Source organism: Cololabis saira, chromosome 17, assembly GCF_033807715.1.
Source record: "Cololabis saira isolate AMF1-May2022 chromosome 17, fColSai1.1, whole genome shotgun sequence".
In the NCBI taxonomy this organism is placed as follows: domain Eukaryota; kingdom Metazoa; phylum Chordata; class Actinopteri; order Beloniformes; family Belonidae; genus Cololabis; species Cololabis saira.
Genome location: NC_084603.1, coordinates 43,280,164 through 43,296,303, shown reverse-complemented (window position 1 = coordinate 43,296,303; position 16,140 = coordinate 43,280,164). Strand labels below are relative to the sequence as shown.

Here is a 16,140-nt window from a genome sequence, read left to right as displayed (position 1 = left end):
GTATCGTGGGGCTTGAGGCAAAAAGTTTTCAAGGGGGCGCTGTTGAGCCATTTTGCCACGCCCATTAATGTAAACCATTAAATATCAAATTTTTCGCCAGGCCTGACTTGCATGCAAAATTTGGTGACTTTTTGGGCACGTTTAGGGGGGCAAAAAGGCCCTCCTTTCGTCAGAAGAACGAAAGAAAAAAGAAAGAAAGAAAGAAAAAAAAAGAAAATTCCTACAGATACAATAGGGCCTTCGCACTGAAGGTGCTCGGGCCCTAATAATAAAAATTCCTACAGATACAATAGGGCCTTCGCACTGAAGGTGCTCGGGCCCTAATAACTCAACTGAGAAAGTATTATTTCCACTAAGTCATGGTATGTAACAAAAACCTCTTTAATTTTGAAAGGTTAATTAATACACCTGTAATATGTTTTGGGGGATATCATAAGTATCATAAGAAAAATACATTTGTCATGAATTGAGAAAAAGGCAAACCTCATAGAAACACACGTCTGAAGGATTTGTGTGGGGTCATTGTCCACAATTTCATGGAAAAGCAAGTGGATTCTTTATTTTAGGATGACTCGGCTCAACTTTCAATGCGAGACAAATAACTCCTCTGTTGCTACAAAATATGTATAATAAAAAGAAGGTTCAGAATACAGACATTGGCCGGGTTTCCCAGATCCAACCTCTCTTAAGGATTTAAGAGAGGTTCAAAGAAGGTTTGAACTAAGAGAGAACCCTAAGATACGGGTGTTTCCCAGATGACTTCTTAACACTGTCCTTTAGTTTCGCTCTTTCAGACGCTCTTTGGAGGAGCTGTCCGGTTCTGAAACCAAATAATCGATGCCAGGCAAATCGATCACCGATCACTATCAGCGCATTTTCACACGCAGCACTGCTACCTAACGCACTAATTCCCTGCTGCCTGTGCGTTATGTGTGTTATAATGAAAAACTAAGATGATAAATATACTTCAATGACCCTTTTTCATGGTGAAAACAAGACTGCAACTAAATAAGAAGTAGTCTTGGTAAGATAATAATGAGGAAATGTATTGTTTTGTTATTAAATGTGAAAGATGGACGAATTAGGACAAATTATCTTAACGAACAGCATATAAGACCACATTGTATCCTCGTGACTTGTAAAACAGAATCCTTCACCTCAAAAAAATATTCTGAAGTTTATTTAGCTGCCTTTTTCACTATTAAACAGAATATTGCATTCATCAACGTTGAATTTGCGGATGTTTGGAGACACACGGCGGGTGTGGAGACGCGCAGCTGGTGGCTCACCTGCCAACACGGAGCTCACGCCAGATGAAGAGAAGGTGATGGGCAAGACGGCATCTGAGGGCATTGAGGGCGGGGTAGATGTCCTTGGGAACGAGGGGCTGTCGGAACCGGTGGATGAGCCATCTGGGAGCGGGGTCAGACCAGCACCACCAACCTCCCCGCCCCCGGCTCCAAGTGCCGAGTCCGAGGAATACGTCGCCCTACACGCACTCCTGCCTGTCCCCTGATTCATAGCAGGGGTTTCAAAACTACACAGAGGGTCCCTGTGAATTGACCATTTTATTGATTTACTCCAAGAGTAGCCTACTCAGGCCATGTGTGTGTGCGTAATGTACGCTTTACGCATGACACACGCGCCTCTTCCAGCCAAAACCACATGTAAACTCCCGAACACTTTCAAGAATACTTTGCTTTAATGTCCAATGCTACACCTTCAAAGCACTGAAAAAGCACTGAAACATTGCAGCAATAAAGTATTCTTGAAAGTTAGTGGCAGAGTTTAGTAGTTTTTAGACAGTTATAGGTGGTGTGGTGATAGTGGGTTTATTGCTGTTTTTTTTTTTCAATGTTTGGGGATTAGGGGAGTTGGTTGGTGCTCAGGTGACTGCTTGGTGACTGGTGAAAGGGAAGTGAAATCAGAAAAACAGGTAGATGAGCTCCCGTCTTCTCTGGACACCGGCTTGGTGGAGAGCTGCTCGGGCATCGTTCTGAGGTCCAGGGACCGGAGGTCCGGGGAGGTCTGGGGACCGGAGGTCCGGGGAGGTCCGGGGACCGGAGGTGGGGCATCGTCGTCTTCAGAATCCGCGTCCTCATCCAAGGGAGGCGGCTCATCTGGTCCGGCGCGCACAGTCATATTGTGGAGCATGGCGGTGACTACGATGACACCACAACTCTTGGCAGGTGTCAGGCGCAGCCCCCCCGATGAATGATAGATACAACGGAACCGTGACTTCGCGACGGCGTATGGCGACGCGGTTGATTTGCAGCGAGAATATGCTGTTTAGCAGCCTTGGTATCTCACACGTGTGATTTTCACACATGTGAAGCATTTTTGAGTGTGGTACTTTATCTCATATATGCACGCAGATGTGGGATGTGTGCAGACAAATTATGGTAAATGATGATCCTTCTATTTTTGCGTAATGCATAAAACATATACAGGAACACACTTGTTATTCCTTATTTTTTCCCTTTGCTGTCACCAATGAATGCTAAACAATATAAATCTAAAGTATAAAATAAATCAAAATTTGTGCGGGTGCATTGTTTTAATATCTCATTGCTTGGTGTGATATTGATTTGCCTGACGCGGCTGGATCTGTGAGTCTTTGTTCACTAAGTTGGTTGTAAAGACTGGGTCAGCAGCATCTTTCATTTCCTTCTTAATGAAAGAGATACTTAAGCTAAGAGCAACTCTGGGAAACGCGATTTTCTTTCACAGGCTCCTTAAGAAGGTTTGAAAGAAGTCTTTCGCTGTTAAGAGCTACTTAACTGATCTGGGAAACCTGGCCATTGCTGTTTACTTTAAGTACTCACAGCATCGATACCAGAAAGCTGCATGCCAATGTTGATGACCACCACAGTCAACACCTGCCAGCGGACTGTCTCATCCAGTAACACGCTCCACACCGACAGGGTTTCCACTGATGATAGTGAGCGCTGCTCCTCTTGCATCTCTTCAATCTCGGCTTGGATGTTACATTTTGCTCTGTACCATTTCAGAGCTAAAAGACACATCACATCATGGTTAGACATATTATATGAAGTTTAAGTCAGTGTTTTTTCATGGCAACTCCTTAGAAAAATAAGGTACACCATCTTTTAATTCCAGTGTGTAATCATCAATTCATCAACTACAATTTCCCAGCTATCTATCTATCATTTAGGAATTAAAATAACTAAATGGAGAAAATGATTATGAAATCATAAAATGGAGTAAATAAATACATCTGGTGTCCTTCTTGCCCACAGCAATAACCCTCTACTGTACAATGAAAAACTAATACACACAGTGTCTAGACTAGATTGCTGTAATGTATTATTAGCAGGGTGTAGTAATTCGCTGAATAGGATCCAGCTGATCCAAAATGCAGTAGCACGAATTCTGACGGGAATGAGCAAGAGAGACTACATCTCTCCTGTGTTAGCTTCCCTGTCTAGGCTACTATGGAATTTGGGTTAAGGAAGCTGACACCACCTTCACCGTTAAAACATTTATGTTGAGTAAACCCTATGGTTATTGTTAACTCATTGCAGGTATGTAGCAGGGGGACACCAACATGATCCACGAGGCGGTGCCCATCATCCTCTTTCTCTCCTCTTCTTCTCTTTCCTTTCTTCAGATCAACCCTCTGTTATTATTTTGAAGTATATCATAACCTTCATTGTTGTCCATTGTTCTTGTAGTTTGTTGTGCTGGTCTGCCCCTTTCTTTTCTCTTCTGTGCATGTTTTAAAAAAGTTTGAAGGCAAAATATCAAGACAGCATGTTGTGGGCTTTAATTTTGAAACCGTTTCCATTAGGGTTGTATAATCAAAGAGGCTAAAATCTCCCAGATTGACTAGAGGATGGGAAGGCACAAGTGTTATCATTCCTGAGCTGGAGCTGCACATTTCTTGTCTTACTGTAATATTTTGTTTATGAAAAAGGCAGCAAAGTCATTGCATGCCTTTTCAGACAGCAGTTCAGGGGGGATTGAGGCTGTGGGGTTTGTCAGTCTGTCTACCACAGAAAACAGTGTGCGAACATTATTGCTGTTTCTGTCGATAATCTCTGAAAAATATGATTGCCTTGCTTACTGTTTCTGGTTATAGCTGCAAAGACTCTCTCTATAAATGTTGTAATATACCTGGAGTTTATTTTTGCACCACCTGCGTTTTGCTTGTCTACATACCCTTATCTGTGCTTTAACCAGTGTGGCGTTTCTCCAGGGTGACTTTTTCCTCCCTGGCACAACTTTGGTCTTAATTGGGTCAATAGAATCAATAACAGTCATAACATTGGAACTGAAACTGTTAACAAGGTCATCAACTACAACTGAGGGAAGGGTTGATGATGGTGTAAAACCCTGGTTGAATAATGCACAGGTTTTATCATTTATATAATATATATATTTCTGATTACCTCAGCTTCACCTTGGCAACTTGGATTGGCAACGGTGGTCATTTTAAACAATACACAGTAGTGATCAGAAAGAGCAACATCGTTCACCACAACCTCTGAGATATTAAGACCAGAGTGTTGAGTAAAAGGTCTTTATTAAAGGTAACCTCACAGCAGGCAATAGAGCAAAGCAAGGTGCAGCGCAGAGTTCAGTCCTCAGGATCGTGGTAACGCTCAGAGTGGCAGGAGAGCGAATACCAGACAACAGCTGGTGTGATCACTGAGCAGCTCTGGAAGCAGGAACTGAAATGCAGATCAGTCAGAAGAATCACAGAGCAGCCCAGGAAAGAAGCAAACAGAAACCAGAGTCTCAGGCAGAACTCATAGTCAGGGACAGAAGACTAAGGTCATTACCAGGACAGAGACAGGCGGACAGGTTGGGAACAGGCAGGGTCGAAACTGGGTGATAAGTCCAAGGGTGAGTGCTGGAAAGACTTGCATAATCCGAAAAACAGTTTGCTGGTAATGCACTAAAAGAAAGTCGAATTGTTGCCTTAATATCGAATTTTTAAAAGCCATGTATATAGAGCCGTCCTGGGAGATTTGCGAGGCCCTGTGCGAAATGGCCGGGGGGGGGGGGCCTCGCGAAACTTTTGAGTTTTTCGGGTCGGGTCGGATCGGGTGTCTATATGTGCAATTTTAACTCTCCAATTAGCAAAATACTGGATACCTTCCCCTGCCTCATCATCATCTCGGCTTGCCTCGGGCCCCGCGGCTGCTTGAGACCCGGTCGGATCGGTGATTTTTGTAACAAATTTATCAAACGAGCCATTCAGAGAGGCATTAAACTCTTCAATTTTCTTTACTTTTTTTCTTTTTTCATTCCATGATGGAAATTTCCTGAATCTGTCTAGTTCTCTCGACATTGTGTGACAGTTTGTTACACACTCCACCCGTCTCCATCAGAGCACCTTTTGTCTGCGCTTGGTCTGACGCAGTTGTATTGAACAACAGACACACGCAGCTGCGCAGCTAGATAAATCAGCAAGCAAATCATTGCACATTGATATGCACAGACTAGTACACATTTAGGTCTGTAATAGAACGTGACTGTTGATATTTATAAGGGAAAGAAGGAAAAAAAAAAAAACGCCTATAGCGCGAGACCCTTGGGGAGCGAGGCCCCGTCGCACGGTTCGCACACCCCTTGCGGCGGCCCTGCATGTATACACTTTAGCCGGGCTGTTGTCGAACCCAACTGAAGTTCTTGAGATCAAGCTATTAGTACCAGATAATGTGGTCCTAATTTGAGTTAGCCTGGCATGTGTACATAACCTACGCTTAGCCGAGCTAGTGACTGCCCAGGGACTCCCCTTCTGGAAGTGACGACACCGTGAAAGCCAGAATATCAACACATTAGGAGAAGAAGAAGATGAACAACAAAGAACTAACCGACAGAACGCCAACGCAAAAGTACGCATGGCACCACTTAACATTGTGGAGGCGAATGCACCTCACTCTATTGAGTAGATAGATTGTCTTCTTGTGCATGTATACTTGGATTTCTCGGAAACTTGCCAATAGCTTGGTTTAGATGTGCATGTAACTGACTTAAATGCTAATCAGGAATCGTGACCAGTTCAGTCAATGAGTGTGTTACACCAGAAGAACCATGCAATATGTCAATGAGAACCATCTGCTTTGCCTGCCTCTACAAGCACTGAGTTTTTATTTTTGCATTCAGCCACACTGGAAACCTCAGTTTAGACGGACTGGTGTTGTCAGGAAAACTAACAAACACTGGAACAGCAGAGAGAATATGGCCTACCAAGCAGGCTATAGATATAGATACTGTAGATATGGATAGATATAGCCTGTCCAGTAGTGTGTATAGAAGAAAAAATTGTGTTCCTTTTGTCCTCATATTAATAGTGATAATTCAGCTACATTCAACATTATTAAAAATGAAAAAGGCCTGTATTATCCAATACAACAAATGTGGCAAGTCTGAATGTTTTTTACTTGGCTAGCTGTTATACCAATTCAGTTTATCCCCTGGCTCTAATTATAAAGCTAGTCTTTGGTTAAGCTGGTAACGCTTTCGTTTTGGGATGACAAGACAGACCTGTGATTGTGGCGTGGACGTTGCGCTTCTCAATCAGCAAGTACCTAGGGCTCTCTGGAAACCATGGCAAAAGCATCAACTGGATGAAAGTGGGTATCACCACCACTGAAAGAAACAGAGGCCAGTGCTCCTCCTGTAACAATGAGAACAGTGTTATATTTTCGCTCATGCTGAGGGTTATGTAGACATTGTTGACATAGAAAAAATGCAGCGGGACTTATGTATATATATATATATATTCTTTTTACCCTGTCATGGGGAAAAAAATACATTAAATAATTTAAGGTTATGAATTTAATTTCCAATTGTTTTTACATTATCCATGACTATCAATCACAATTTCATTACAGGTTGCTTATGCAGACTTGACCCAGCCATTTTTTTCTTTTTATCTTGCTCATCTTCAGAGAATGAAAACATGAGTGATCCCTTTCACAAACACAAATGTTGCCAAGCCAATAAAACACAGAGTATAAAAGATTGTTTCACAATTTTCTTGATAACACTGGAGTGTTATAGGATAAAAACGAAATACAATGAATTCCATATAAACAAAACAATTGCAAGGACAAAAACATCCCCTATAACCTTGGAAGACAAGGCGATAGGGGTTAGTAATCCAAAATCTAATCTTACCCATGTCCATTATTTCAGTTTTCTTTTCTTTCTTTCTGTCTTACTTTTCCACACTGTGTTTATTCATGTACTGTTCCCTTGAAAAAAATTAAAATGTAAACTTTTTCATAAGAAGTTCCTACTTCAGAAGATGTATATTTTGTCATGTATTAGCTATTTGAAAATGTTTATTATTTGATAATAAGATAGTTAATCTGAATGCATTTCCTTTACTTATTTTATTTGAAAAATCACAAATTTACCCTTTCATTTGAAAATATTCCAGTTTTAATAACAGGTTATAATTACAGCTACAACCTCATCATTGATCTATGAGGCCAACGATGAAATGAAAGTAAAATAATCGCTCATTAATTGTAACAGATAAAAATTTCAATGAAAGCTGCAAGCAGCGATGAACGGGCCCTCGCACCCTTGTGCACGTTCAAGCGTGCTGCAGTTGAGGCGCTTGTATGACTTGCATGTAGATGTCTTCAGGCCTGGACATTTAGTGGATGACACCAGCCACAGCTCTATATCAAACCATCAAAAGTTTGGCAGAAAGTAGGAACTATGAGATATCGACCAATCAGATGAGGGGCTGGGCTAATTTGCAGCAATTATGGTCAATGACTCAAAACCGAGTCTGATGACACCACCCACGAGTCTTTATGTCAAACCATTCAAAAGTTATTGCAGAAAATCGGAACTATCACATATCGACCAATCAGAAGAAGGGGCGGGGCTAATTCAGGCCAATTATGTTCAAGGATTCAAAGCCCGTTCCGGGCGAAGAAGCGGCCAAAGAAATGGCATAAATTGCACCAAAATGAAACGATTAATTCAAAGTGGCTGACTTTCTGTTCGGTTTCGGCCAGGGCGCCAAGAGACTTTTCTTTAAGTTGCAACATGATACAGGTGTGTACCGATTTCCGTGCATGTACGTCAAACTGTATTGTGTGGCTTGAGGCACAACATTTTCTACGGGGCGCTGTTGAGCCATTAGGCCACGCCCATTAATGCAAACCATAAATATCATCATCAATATTTTTCGCCAGGCCTGGCTTGCTTGCAAAATTTGGTGACTGAAGTTTGATCCTCAGCTATAGGCCCAAGTTCAAGGGATGTGGAAAGTCACCACTCAGGTGGGGAAGGAAATTAAATGGTGCACAAGGCTGAGAAGTTCCGGATAGATTTGGTCGGGCTCACATGTACAGATGCCTTGACACATGCTATATCTCTGCCGGTCCCAATAAAAAAATACTATAACAAATATAACATGTTTGTGAGGCTAGTAAAGTCGCTAATGCACATTATAGGTGAATACTTTATAGAAATTGCAGAAAAGATTATTTGCTGTATGTCCCACCTCAATGCATTCAAAAACACTGACAATTTCACTTAGTCAAATAAACAGTGTAATGACCACATCTTATTATATTTAATAATTGTATTAATTTATTAAAACATCTCATAGCATTGAGGATCATATTGTGGACAAATAAAAAATAGAGCTTGCTTGGTAGCAAGGAATTTATGCACAGTAAAATAGATAAATAAACATATCTTCCTTTTTAAATCAGAACTTTAGAAGCTTGAAGGCTATCAGTTGTGGTGTTTAAGAACATAGAACATAGTCTACCATAACTGGTCACAAATGTCCATTATCTTCCATTATCTTATCATGCATCATATGAGATACACTGAAAATACAAACGGTCTGCACTTAAAGCAAATACTAAAAAAAATTACAAAAGGCTGATTTCATCTACTTCATGATCACCCATATGCCATATTTTTTGCTCAAAAATATGTTTTACTTCTTTTCTTGCAATTGCAATCCTCTGCCAGATCGGGGGCATCAGTAACATCAACACCCACTTCCAGAGACTGTAGCTAACATTCAACCTGGCAATATTTTAAAATGTCTGGAAAATGGCCTGAATTTTTGGGACAATTTTAGCATACATCACCCCCCGAGTTGGATTCTTCATTGTAATACCACTTAGATTTTTACATTAATTTGTTGCATTCCCCATTACACAGAGGTTATTGGTAGAAAGCAGTTTTTTATTACCTTTCCTAGAAGCTCATGGAGGCCGAGGATTTGGGCAGCAAAGACTCCAGTGCCAATGAAGATACTTGGAACAAGACCAAGGAAACCTCTCAAGTTCTTGGGTGCTATTTCACCCAGGTACATTGGCACGACACTTAGAGAGATACCTGAAGGAACAAAAGCACAATGTCTTTTAAAATTGTAAAAAAAAAGATGTAAATAATGAAATATATTTTATTTTATTCCTCTATTCATCTTATTTATAATCATTTCATGACAACATGTAAAAAAAGTTTTATTCCATTTTTATTGGCAGCAGTGATATATATCTCTTTTGAAACATCACCATCATTCATTACGCTGTAGTGGAGACACAATGACTAAAAGGACTGAGGAGGAGGACATGTCAGTTAAAGTTTCAACTTTCCAAGTTTTATCTCGAACCTGGACCTCGACTAAACCGTACTGCTCTTTATTAACCAGTGTGCTAGGTGTCCTAAGTGACAATGCAATCACATAAATCTTATTCTGCAGAGTGTACATGCTCTCTTTCTCTTCAAACAGAATTTCTCAAATTCTATTTTATATTTTTGGATTAAGGAGGCTGACACCACCTCCACCTTTAAAACCAAACTTAAAATCTTAGGGCCAAATCCACAAAAGGATTGCGCGGCTTTTGCGGCCGCTAAACCGGTGCAAATGACACAAAAAGAGAGCGTCTAATTCACAAAGCACCCGCAAAAGGCGAATTGCACCACAAACTGTGCTGCCAAGCAAATAGTGGCATTGCCCCCTTTCTATGCCAATAAGCCTCATTGCAAAAACTGTCTAATTCACAAAGGCCAGCGCTTTGCCACACGCAAAAATAGTGGAGCAAATACCGTCTTTTCGAAGCGTGTATTAACTGCGTGCAAACTCACTCCTCACTCCCGCTCTGTCTCTGTTTCTCTTTCTCTTCAATATCATTCAAGCATGTGTGATACTGAATGATATTAAGGGTGAAATCTACAGTCAGGCATGACTGTACACAGTCAGATCAAGTGGGGTTGTGGACTTATCTCGGATTTAAAAATGAAAAAATAACAGGACGGAGCTCAGGATTCATCCATACAGTAAGGGGCTGCTTTATTACAAACAATTCCACCATATTAACATATGACCTGTAGGTGTGTGTAGCAAAAACACAGAACATGAATTACCGTCAGATCCTGATCTGGGGCCTCATCTATAAAGCTTGCTTGCGCACAAAAAGGGCCTGAAAGATGCGGCGACGCGCACTGTACGGTGCGCGGGCCGCGTAACTTACGCCGTATGCTCTGCGTCGATTTAACGCGGAACCATAAATCAGCCTTGAACAGCACTGAGGGGAGGAGAGGGAACGGGCCTCCCGTCCCGTCTTCGCACAGTGTCTTGAGGATTTAGTACCTAGTACCTTTACCAGTAGTAAAGCCTATAGTTAGTGTTTAGTAAACCTCTAGCTGGTGTTGGTAAATCTCTAGGTAATGTAAACTCTAGTGTGTTAAAGTCAGTAGTCATAGTTGTAGCTATAGAACAAGACTATAATAGTTAGTCTCAAATATAGCTTCGCGGTAGATATGCTGCTATAGGCTTATGCTGCAGGGGGGCACCGACATGATCCGCTGGGCGGTGCCTCTCACCCTTCTTCTCCTCTCCTTTTCCCTGCCTCTCTTCTCCATTACCATTTTTATTCATTATAAATATCTCATAGCTATCATTTTTGTCCATCGTTCCTGTAGTTTCTTGTGCCGGCCCCCTTTTTTCTCTTTTGTGCATGTTTGCAGGGTGGAGCCTCGGGAGCTGCGTTCTGGCCTGTGTTCCCGCCCCCCCCCCCCATCCCCGGTCATCCCGTTGTTGCTTCCACCTGCCTACGTGGATGTCTGCTGTTGCTGCTTCCGCCTGCCTGCACCCCTCCCCCCCTCTGGTCATCCCGCTGCTGCTTCCACATGACTGCTGTGTGCTGCTGATGATGTTTCATTCACAGTGAATGTTTCATTCACTGTGTGTTCGGGTGTGTGTGTGTGAGACGTGTGGGTGCAGCGGAGGAGAGAGAGGGAGATGCAGGTGTGCGCGTGTGGAAGACCGGTACACGTGTTCAGTTACTTTTCAGTGTGTCCTCCGTTAGTTTCAGTCGTCGGCCCTCACGCGTTTTGTTTGCTCTTATTACATGTTTGTAATAAATGTGCGAGGTTGCACGGACAGCATTTTTCCTCCGTCCTTTTTTCCCTTCACTTTCCCCGGACTCCTAACGCCGGTTACGAGCCAGAGACCGAATTAAAATACCAGCTCTCCCAACTACGGTTCAGAGATAGGACTGGAAAAGAAGAAAGGTAACAGGTAGTTTGTGGAGAGGTGGGATATGTTTGGACACGCATCGGGGCCGTGATATGAGGGGTAACGGAGCGAAACTGGAGCGGGATGACGCCCCGCTCCAGCCAATCATCCTAGAAAAAAAAATCCCGCTCTGCGCTCCTTTCAAAATTCGCCGCTCCGCTCCGCCGCTCGCTCACGCTCCGCTCCGCTCGCTCACGCTCCGCTCCGCTCACATGCTCTGCTCGGGGGTTTATGTTTATGTTTATGTTTATGTTCATGTTCTGGATCTCTGGAAAGCGTCTAGAGACAACATCTGTTGTATTAGACCAGTGATTCTTAACCATAGGGCCGCGGCCCAACGTTGGGCCGCCAGCGCCCTCTAGAGGCCCGCAAAAAAAATTCAGTTTTGTAAGTGTGGGCCGCGAGGGCCGCGGGACTGCATAGCAACTCCCGACCAAATGAGGAGAAGACACTCAGCTAGCTGTACGTGTAATAGTAAGAGAAATGGTGTGTATTTACAGAAAAAATCATTTATTTTGCACAGAGTAGGTTTAGATCCGCCATGATCAGGGATAAACCATAATTCAGGCTTAAGGCGGACGTAATTGAAGCCACCATGAGAAGGGGGAAGGGGGGCGTGATTTGCCAGTGATTGCCCGGCGGCGGATCCGTGGCAGGACACCTGGGGCGGACGGCGAGACCTGGGGCTCGCTGCCGAGAAGGAGACGAGACTCCCGGTGGAGCTGCCCCGCAGAGGCGGGCCGGAGGCCCGGAGGAACTGCCCGGCTGAGCGGGAGCCGACGCGTCCCCGCGGCCGCGGAACCCGCTGCCGCTCGGGCGGCAGCGGGTTCCGTCGTTACTGTTGAAGGATGGTAGATGCGTGGGCTGAAGTGTCTGCTGGACTGGACTGTTGTTGCAAAAGCATCGGAAAGTGACTGGGCTGCAGCGCGGAGAGCTGCGGGCTCGTGCCCGTCTGATCAGGCTCGGATGAAGCCCGACACGCTGAGTCCTGACAACTGATTAATTTAATATCTTAAATAAAATAAATCTTAAAACACCCATGTTTGAGTCCAGATACAGCTGTGAAGCAGCTTTCTCCACAATGAACATAATTAAAACTAAATATCGTTCCAGGTTCACCAGCACCTTCACATGTGTATGAGAACCTGACACCATCCAGCCCAGATTTAAAGTCCTGGCAGGAGAAATTAGAGCTCAGTTCTCTCACTGAACGACAGAAAGTGGAGGCATAAGATTATAAGAGGGGAAGAAAGAGAAACTGTAAAACTGTTCAATTGCTAAGATGTGTTTATATTCATTTATTATAAAAATGTGTTGAGACAATTAACAAAGAAAAGGGGAAATTCAAACTGCTGGTAGAGAAATAAAATAAGATAGCATTTCAAAAATAAAATAAAATCTATTTTATTTTTAAGAGAAAAAAATGTGTAATTCAAGTTACACATGTTAAGTGGCAAATATTTATGAAATGTACTTTTTTTAATATAACAGTCAGATGCAGATGTTGATACAACTATGAGGCTACTTCAATATATACACACACATAATATATATATATATATATATATATATATATATATATATACATACATACATACATACATACATACATACATACATAAAATATATATATATATATATATATATATATATATATATATATATATATATATATATATATATATATATATATATATATATATATATATATATATATAATGATGTTCTGGACCTTCGCTTGAGTAAATCTTCTCTAAATGGACCTCTTTAAGTTTTAGTTGAATACCCCTGCTATAAAGTGTTAATATTTAATGGGCCCCGGGCCACTCTGTACTGAGAAAATTGGGCCCCAAGGTCAGAAAGGTTAAGAACCCCTGTATTAGACGCTATATAAATAAAATTGAATTGAATCGAATTGAAATTTACAGGCTGAGCCTACCGTAAGTTCTTAAACTGTAAAAAAAAAAAACGGGGGGGGGGGGGGGACAAAAGCATGAGTTTGAAAAGTGGGAAGGCATGTCCCCCCCTTCTTCTTTCCTAAAGGGGAGTTTTTCTTTGTCACCGTTTATGTTTTTTTTTTTTTTTTTTTTTTTACCTTGTCTGCACACATATTATTGATTGATACCATGACGGTAGAAACCAAAAGTGTATATATGTGCATTATTACTATATGTAATATATACATATATATATACGCACACATATGCGTACACATACATAAATATACACATACAAACCCAGTGTTTTTTTTTTTTTTTTTTTTTTTTTTTGGGGGGGGGAGGGGGTGGGGGGGGGTGGTGACGACATCCACTGCCAATCCAGGAAGCAGGAACACACGGAGACACACGTCAAGCACTGGAAATCTGCAACAAAAAAAACCACAAACAAAGCACGAAACCGGCACGGAGCCATCCAAAACACGAACAGCAATCGACCTAAATCTTGAGATCTGATCGCAGTCTGAGCTAAGCTATCGCTACCGCTACCTAAACCCAAAAACTAGAGAGCCAGCATGCAAGTGAACAAGCCAGTGTGTATGTCTATGTGTGTGTGTGTGTATGTATATGATCATGCATGTGTGTGTGTGTGTGTGTGTGTGTGTGTGTGTGTGTGTATGCGTGTGACTAAATTACTATATGTGTGTGTGTGTGTGTGTGTGTGTGTGTGTGTGTGTGTGTGTGTGTGTGTGTGTGTGTGTAATAAACCAAACAAAGCTCCACCTGAAGTGTATCTATAGTGGGGGAGGGGGGGGAGCAACCCCGCCACCCGTGAGACCAGAGGCCGACAAGGAAGAGCCCGGAACCCAGGCCACCGGCAACCCCACAGAGGGGAGAAGTAGGAGGGAGGCAACCCACCGCCTGCGAGGCCCCCCCCCCCACCCGTATAATAATAATAATAATAACCATCTTTGTATAATATAATATTGATAAATTATTAAGTTTTTGATGTCCTGCCAATGGAGGCTCAAATCCTCCATGGCAGGACCCTTCCATACCGCATTCTCACCGACACAGACATACAATCACGCACCGTTTCCCCCTCCCCGGGGGGATCCAGCACCGCCAGAAGGCACCCCAGGCTGCACGGCGGGCCCCGCCAGGCCCGGGTAACCCGACCCACCCGTCCCAGGCCCAGGCCGGTGAGGGAACGCGGGTGATGTGGGACCCCCTCCCGCCCCTTGTGTTGAGTGCATGTGATTAATGCCATAAAAACAGGGAGGAGGGAGGGCCAAGTATCGATTGACACAGACCCCCCCCCCTCCCGAACTACGTGTCCTTGTCAAATGTATTTATTAAGTGTTGAATGTGCAGTGTCTATTTTGCTGTTAAAACCGTGAGGCGGGGAGTGCCAGGCCCCGCGGGACAGTGCCCCCCACGACCCGGACCCCCCGCCTTTCGCCTATGTGCGTATGAATCGTGTAGGGGGGGCAAGAGGGGGAGCGGAGGCCGAAGCCAGGAAGCAGGACCAGCGTTTATGTTTTTGTAATAAGTGGTCATGTTCTGGGTCTCTGGAAAGCGCCTAGAGACAACTTATGTTGTAATAGACGCTATATAAATAAAATTGAATTGAATTGAATTGAATTGAATTGAATTTGGACTTCAAGACACTTAGCGGTATATAAGTTCACTCAACTGCACTGTCAGTTGCTATGAGTAATTTGCAGTCTTGTCTTTTCATTGCACCATACACTTTAGCATGTATAATTTTCAGATTGTGTTTTTCTTTGACAGGCTTGGGTAAAATGCCATTTCAGTTCTCTGTATACGTGTAGCATAACTGACAATAAAGGAAACTTTGAATGTTCCATCAAGAGTGTGTGTGTGTGTGTGTGTGTGTGTGTGTGTGTGTGTGTGTGTGTGTACCCCTGTGTACCTGAGTGAATTCCAGTGATGAAACGGCCAAAGATGACCATCTCAGGTGAACCACAAATCCTACTGAAGCCCATGAGTGAGCCAGCAATAAACACCAACACAGTTGTCTTTACCACTGTGCCCTTCCTGAAAATGCAAAAATCAAAATAGAGTAATTATTTATTCATTCATTCTATATATGAGAAGACATGACCCAGAGATTTATGAAACACAAAGCACAATTGTTGTTTTTTAGGTTAATAGGGAAATAATCCTGTTCAGCTGTTTTTATTTTTTTGCTACTTTATAAACTGGGATTAAATTGATATACATTTGAGGGAGTGTGTTTATTATTTGATCAATGTAACATCTGACCATAAAAACTGTATAGATCGTTTTATGAAGATACTTTTGCAGATCCATTTTGGCTTCATTACCAATTTGACCAGTGGCCTTCTTCCATTGTCCGTATGTTTTTGTGATCAGGCCTATCTTCGCAACTTTTTTTTAGCTTTTATATTACTTTAATCATTGATAATGATTGTTTCTTAATGGGATATTATATAAACCCTAATTGTACTCCTTTAAAACTTTGTCTCTGGCCTGTTTGGAGAGCAGCTCTGCCTTTATTGTGCAATATGCTTGATACATGCTGATACACTGAGATGTGTGTTGTGAGGCGACTTTTTTATTATATTTATTGGTTTGTTCTAATGCTGTGAAGATCCTGCATGGTTTATTTTGGTTTGT

General features: G+C 42.5%; 1 protein-coding gene across 1 annotated transcript in view; it reads right to left on the bottom strand.

Annotated features, from left to right (window-relative positions):
* The window catches only part of slc2a15a (solute carrier family 2 member 15a), an 84,761-nt gene that overhangs the window by 20,994 nt on the left and 47,627 nt on the right, over positions 1-16,140 (bottom strand). The window contains exons 4-7 of the mRNA XM_061745600.1: positions 15,413-15,537; positions 9,209-9,354; positions 6,517-6,649; positions 2,826-3,013 (exon numbers count right to left, since the gene is read on the bottom strand). Of these exons, the coding sequence (XP_061601584.1) occupies positions 2,826-3,013; positions 6,517-6,649; positions 9,209-9,354; positions 15,413-15,537 (592 nt within the window). The remainder of the gene's footprint in view (positions 1-2,825; positions 3,014-6,516; positions 6,650-9,208; positions 9,355-15,412; positions 15,538-16,140) is intronic.